The sequence below is a fragment of the Pteropus alecto genome, unplaced genomic scaffold, assembly GCF_000325575.1.
Source record: "Pteropus alecto unplaced genomic scaffold, ASM32557v1 scaffold359, whole genome shotgun sequence".
NCBI lineage: Eukaryota > Metazoa > Chordata > Mammalia > Chiroptera > Pteropodidae > Pteropus > Pteropus alecto.
In genome coordinates this window covers 471,918-477,917 of record NW_006443119.1, presented here as the reverse complement: position 1 = coordinate 477,917, position 6,000 = coordinate 471,918, and the positions used below count along the sequence as shown (strand labels likewise).

Below are 6,000 nucleotides of genomic sequence, written 5' to 3'. Positions count from 1 at the left end.
GTCCACTTCAGACCCTGCTTCTTAGAGTGGGGACTCACCTAAGGCAATTGGCATCTGTCTGGTGGCAGATTTGGGGCAGGCGGCCTGCCCCAAAGGAAAACCACAGCAGCCTTAAGTGTCCTCTCTGGTAGCTAGATATTGTGGATCTTCTCCTGGCCCACTGTGAGGAAAGGGTGTCTGTGTCCCTCAAACATCCCCAGGTCAGCAGAGGTGGGAAGGAACTCAGGGAGACAGGTGGAGGCTCACTGGGGCAGTGCTGCGGTTACGAAAGGCCCACTCAAAGTGTTGGGTTGGGGGGGGGGGTGCAATGCCCCTAGTGGCAGATAGGATCATGCCTGACAGACCCACCCTGACCCCATGTGACGTCCTCTGACTGGCAGAGTGAAGATGGCACTTACACGGGTTTCATCAAAGTGCATTTGAAACTGCTGCGGCCAGTGACAGTGCCTGCTGGGATCCGGCCCCAGTCCATATATGACGCCATCAAGGACGTGAATCTGGCGGCCACCACAGACAAGCGGACATCCTTCTACCTGCCACTGGATGCCATCAAGCAGCTACACATCAGCAGCACCACCACAGTCAGTGAGGTCATCCAGGGGCTGCTCAAGAAGTTCATGGTCGTGGACAATCCCCAGAAGTTTGCACTTTTTAAGCAGACACACAAGGATGGGCAAGGTATGAGAGTGTGAGCTCTCACCCAGAAACCACCTCCCCAACCCTGTCTGTGCCCCCCACTAACCTGCCAAGCTGTGGAGAGGAGTGGCCCTCTCTGGTCACCACAGTGAGGCCACCATGTGGCCTCAACTCCGTGGAAGGGCACACACGCACTCTGGGTGGAGAGCTGGACGGGAGCTCCTGCCCCTCACTCCGTATGTGACTCCGGGAAGACCACACCAGGGCCCCCACTCCCTAATCTGTGGGGAGGGAGAGAACCCACCCCGCCACCCCTAATCTCTTGGGAGATGACGTGAATGGAAACATGTTTCAAACTCTGAGCAAACACCAAAGATAAAAGGTTAGTCCCCTCTCTTCTGGTCAGGTTCATTCCCTTAGTTTGAAAGAATAGCTACTTCCAGTTATAACTACCCCACCTCTGCGTGTCCAGCTCTGTCCACACTTCCTGGGCCCTGCCCCTCTTTCCCAGACGAGCTCCCAGCCCCCTCTCTTGGTTTGCAGTGCTCTTCCAGAAACTCTCCATCGCTGACTGCCCCCTCTACCTGCGCTTACTTGCTGGGCCTGACACCGATGTCCTCAGCTTTGTGCTAAAGGAGAACGAGACCGGAGAGGTGGAGGTAGGCCCGGCCCCCTTTGCTGGGGCACAGACGCAGCCCCGGGGGTGCAGCGGGTGGGTGCAGGCGGGCGTCGTCCACACTGCTCAGCATAGGTGGGGCCCAGTGGCAGCAGCACTGGCAGCAGGAAAATGCCTTGAAAAAGTCGAGCCGGGGCGAGCACTGGGCCACGGTTCTGTGACTGCCAACACCCTGGGGTGGCAAGCTAGGGCCTGTGTCTGGCAAGGCCTGTGGAAAGAGCGGATATCATGTGCTTTATTTCTGAAAACTCAGGGTGGAGGGACACTGAGAAACTCCCTGGGTTCAGCCCGGGTTGTTTTGCTCCAGAGTGGACTGAGGCCCAGCAAGCATCTCTGGGTTCCACTGGGTATAGATATTTTGGAGCCATTCGTCTCTCCCTGGTTCTTAAAAATCTGACCTACTCCCCCCCTCCCCGCCCACCAAGGGGAGCTATCCCGGCTGGTGGTGTAAACTGGGCTGAAACCAGGAGGGTGCTCCCTGTGGCCTGGGATAATTTGGGAGGTGGAGTCATGTGACCAAGAGCAGGGGAGTGTCTCACATGGTTTGTCCCACTGCACTCAGTGGAGGCCTAGGTTTTGAGGGAGCAGTCTTGGGAGTCACTGTGGAGATTTGGGGGATCTAGGCAGGTGGGGTTCTGTCCCTTCTCCCCACTCCAACCAGGCAGCTCTGCTTTCATCTGTTCCATGTGTTGGAGTCCGTGGAAGATTTTATTTGGAAACAAGTGTCCCCCTGAAAATGAGCACTGCTGGACCAGGGGGAAGCTCACGGGTCTGGGAGCTTAGAGACCTGGGTTTGGGTTCTAGTTCTGGTTCTGCTGCCATAAGCTCTGTGATTGTGGCGATTCTTCCTTCCCTCTGTGGACTTCAATATTCTCATTTATTCAATGTGGGGATGAAACCAGATAAACCTTAGTATTCTTCTGTGCTCAAAGAACTCAGGAGTTGAAATCCCTGCTCCCCAGGGGTCTAGCTCCTGGATCAGCCTGAGAGACCAGGTCCCATTTGAGCAGGCCTGGGCCAGCCAGGCTCCGCAGAGGTTTGCAAATTATGTTATCTCATTATCTCCTCTGCCAGCCAAGGGAGGTAGATACCTTCATTCCATGGCTGATGAGCAGACAGGCTGAGAAGGGTGGAGTGATGAGCTCAAGGTCACACCATGGAGTCAGGCAGAAACCCAGCCTCCTGAGTCCAAGTCCAGCTCTCCTCCAGATCCCGAGGGTCTGCGTGTTGGGAGCCTCCGATCAGCCAGGCAGACAGGTGGAGCAGACCAACAGGGGCCCCGGGCAGCTCCAGCATCACTGTTGAGAGCTCAGCTGCTGCAGAGCATATTTAAGATTATTGATTCTCCCAATGAAAACAGGGCTCATGAACTAGTATCTCTTGGTCACGAAATACCAGGATTTGAAATTTTGTTGCTCACAGGACATGGAAGACCCAAGCTTCATTCATTCCACAGCAGAGGGAGGTGGCAGGGCCCCTTGGGTTGGGTGACTTCTAACACATCTCCTATTCTGTCTTCCTCACCTCGCAGTGGGACGCCTTCTCCATCCCTGAGCTCCAGAACTTCCTAACGATCCTGGAAAAAGAGGAGCAAGACAAAATCCAACAAGTGCAGAAGAAGTATGACAAGTTTAGGCAGAAACTGGAGGAGGCCTTAAGAAAATCCCAGGGCAAACCTGGCTAACCGGTCCTCCTTTCTCTGCTCCCAGTGCCCGCGGATTTATTTTTATTATTAATTATTATTTCGCAACAGACACATTTTCTCAGGACACCTCTGGCCGGTGCATCTGTGCCCGCCCAGCAGTCCCAGATGTGGCACAGTTTCTGCTGGACACGTGGGTGTGTGGGGCCGGGTCCTGCCCACCCTGACGCAGTGCCCGTCTGCACACGGCCAAGGAGCAGCATTCGTGTGAAAGGACAGCCGTGGTCCTCCTGCAGCCTGCAAGCCCTTCACAAACCAAACAGCTGCCTCTCTCGTCACCAAACTGGAACTGTTCACACCAGCTGGCGAAGGAAAGAAAAAAAGAGTTTAGAGATATATGTTCTTTCTCCGGCTTTTATTCTTTAATTTCTCTCTTATTTGCCACCCGATATACCTTTATTTATGAGTCTAAAGTTGTAGCTTATTCCTTTAGCAAGTCTGAGCTAAGCGCCTGAAAGCAGGATAAAGCTCATAAAAAGATTGTTCCCCACTGGCTGCGGATGCTCAGGTCAGGAGCACCAGAGCTGAAGTTGGCTCAGAGATTCCCAGAGAAGCAGCAGCCTGCCCTGGCCCTGCCCCGATCTGCCAAGTCTGTGCACCTGTAAACCCAAAGCCCATCCATCTGCATATGTATGTACTTAGCCATATCTTTGTCAATAACTGTTTGCTTTTAAGTTACAACTTTGAAATTAATATTGCCATCATGCTCATGTTTCTACTAAGGGGAAAAAAAAAACTGTTTACCATTTTAGAAGTCTCCTGCTGAGTACAGAAATCAGGCAGTCAGAGAAAGCCAAAAAGTGTTGGAGAGAAATGTGTCTAAGTGGTCTTCAGCCTTCTCCCAGCTAGAGTGCAGGGGAGGACTGGCTGCCAGTGGTGTCCCCTGGGCCTCCAGCACCGCCTCCTCCCACAGGGACTGTGGAATCTCCAGGTGCTGCCAGAGGAGCTGCCGGGATTACAGAGGAGGCGTCCCTCCGGCTCAGCCAACTCGGAGTCCTTTGTGTTCTGAAGCCTGGGCCAGCCTGTGGCACTGCGCTCAGTGAGCTGTGGGGCTGGCCTCCCTGCTGACCTCAGTGCCTTTTTGTTTTCAGAAATACAGGAGCAGGGTGTGTTTACCTAAAGCTGTGCGGCTGGCTTGCTCCTGCCAGGAAGTGGACCATGGTGGTGTGGGAGACAAGGCCAAGAGAGCCCTCCCTCCGAGTATGGGACGAGGTCACAGCCCTCCTTCCCACTGAAGGTCCTGGGCTTTGATTCCCAGATGTGACTGTCAAACCACGTTGACAAGGAGGATCACCTTCCCAGCTCTACATTTGTACTGGCTCTTTGTTTAGGTCCAAACTTAAAAATAAACTAGTCAGACAACTCTAGCAAGTAGCCAGGACTGCAGAGACACTCCAGTGCAGAGGGAGCACTTTTAACTTTCCAAGCAGGGCCCATTTTCCTTTCAGCCTCTGAGAGACCATTTCTTCCATGTCCTCTGCCTTCCCACGTCCCTCCTGGGTCGGTTCAAGCCCAAGCTTCTTTGTGTAGCCTCAGAAGTTCCCTCCCTGACCCTTGCTGAGTCCACACTGCCCCGATCCCAGAAGGAATGCTGACCATACAACTGTGCTAGTCTTCGGAGCTGCAAAAGCAAGACAGGCTAGCAGCTTAAAGATTTTGTAAACCACAAAAACCCTGGTGACCTGCCATCGCATGCTCAGCCTTATCACTTCCCTCCCTTAGAGACTCTCCTGGCTGTATGTTAAGGGGAGTGGCTGGAGAGTCCTTCCTCCTTCATGCTGCGTGTCTTTTACGTTAATAGAAGGCACAGCTCCTGCTGCGGCCGCTGTGGATGCTGCTGAGAACCTCCCTCTGGTGGGGGTGGCAATTTTATTTTTGAGAAGGAAAAAAAGTCATGTACATATATACCATAAAGGCATATAGCTATATGTAAAGAGATGGGGGTGTTTATGAAATATATTAGGGGAAAATTTAGACTTTATCTAAAGCACAGTTAGACCCAGGACCCAGGCTGAGGTCCAAGCCTCTGAAAACAGTGTGTACTAAGTGTCCCTTCCCCCGCCAGAGGTGGGCATGACTGCTGGTAGTGCCTTCTATTGTCGTGTTGCCCAGTGTGTGTTTGTTTTGAGATATTTTCTCTTTAAATGTCTTTCTTATATGAGTTTTAAAAAAATATAATAAAAGCTTGTTGCAAAAATGATTCAGACCTCTGGTGACCTCTTCCTTGAACTTCACCCTTTCGTGGAAGTTGGGAGCCGGGAGAGAGGTGGGGGACCAAGAAGAGCACCCCTCTTTGGCGGAGTCAGATTTTCTTTTGCCAGTGAACAGAGGCACAAAGGCTACTGTTCAAATAATCTGGAGAAAACTGTCCAAGTGCGTGGGCTAGAGATGCTGCCTAGGTGACTGGCTATTCTACATCCCCAAAGAGCAAGAGAGAAAAGGGAGCTTATGACAGAAAGAGATACTGAGGTAAGAGGAAGGGCTTTCGGGAGCCAAGCATGCTTGAACACCAGGACAGGCTACTGAGGCAAGCAATGATTCCTCTATTTTTCCTGCTTCCTGTTTATTCCTTTTATTATTATTATTATTTTTCAAGTGTAGTTGACACACAATATGACACTAATTTCAGGTGTACTACGTAGTGATTCGACATGTATATACCTTACAAAGTGATCACCACAATACATCTAGTAGCTGTCTGTCACTGTACAAAGTTATTACGATATTATTGACTACAGTCCCTGTACATTACACCCCCTGCAGCTTATTTATTTTATAACTGGAAGTTTGTACCTCTTATTCCCCTTCACCTTTCACCCATTTCCCCCAACCCCCGTCCCATCCGGCAGCCATCAGTTTGTTCTTGGTATCAATGGGTCTGTTTGTCCACTTCTTTTGTTCTCTATATTCCACCTGTAAGTGAAATACATGGTATTTGTCTTTCTCTGTCTGCCTTATTTCCCTTAGCATAATACCCTCTAGGCCC

At 51.5% G+C, this 6,000-nt stretch overlaps 1 protein-coding gene across 2 annotated transcripts in view; it reads left to right on the top strand.

Annotated features, from left to right (window-relative positions):
- Positions 1-5,156, top strand: part of RASSF5 (Ras association domain family member 5) — a 69,278-nt gene extending 64,122 nt beyond the window's left edge. For both annotated transcript variants that reach the window (XM_006922831.2, XM_006922832.3), the window contains 3 exons: positions 381-678; positions 1,180-1,295; positions 2,844-5,156. In XM_006922831.2, the coding sequence (XP_006922893.1) occupies positions 381-678; positions 1,180-1,295; positions 2,844-2,996 (567 nt within the window). In that variant the 3' untranslated portion in view covers positions 2,997-5,156. The remainder of the gene's footprint in view (positions 1-380; positions 679-1,179; positions 1,296-2,843) is intronic.
- Positions 5,157-6,000: the final 844 nt, after the last annotated feature.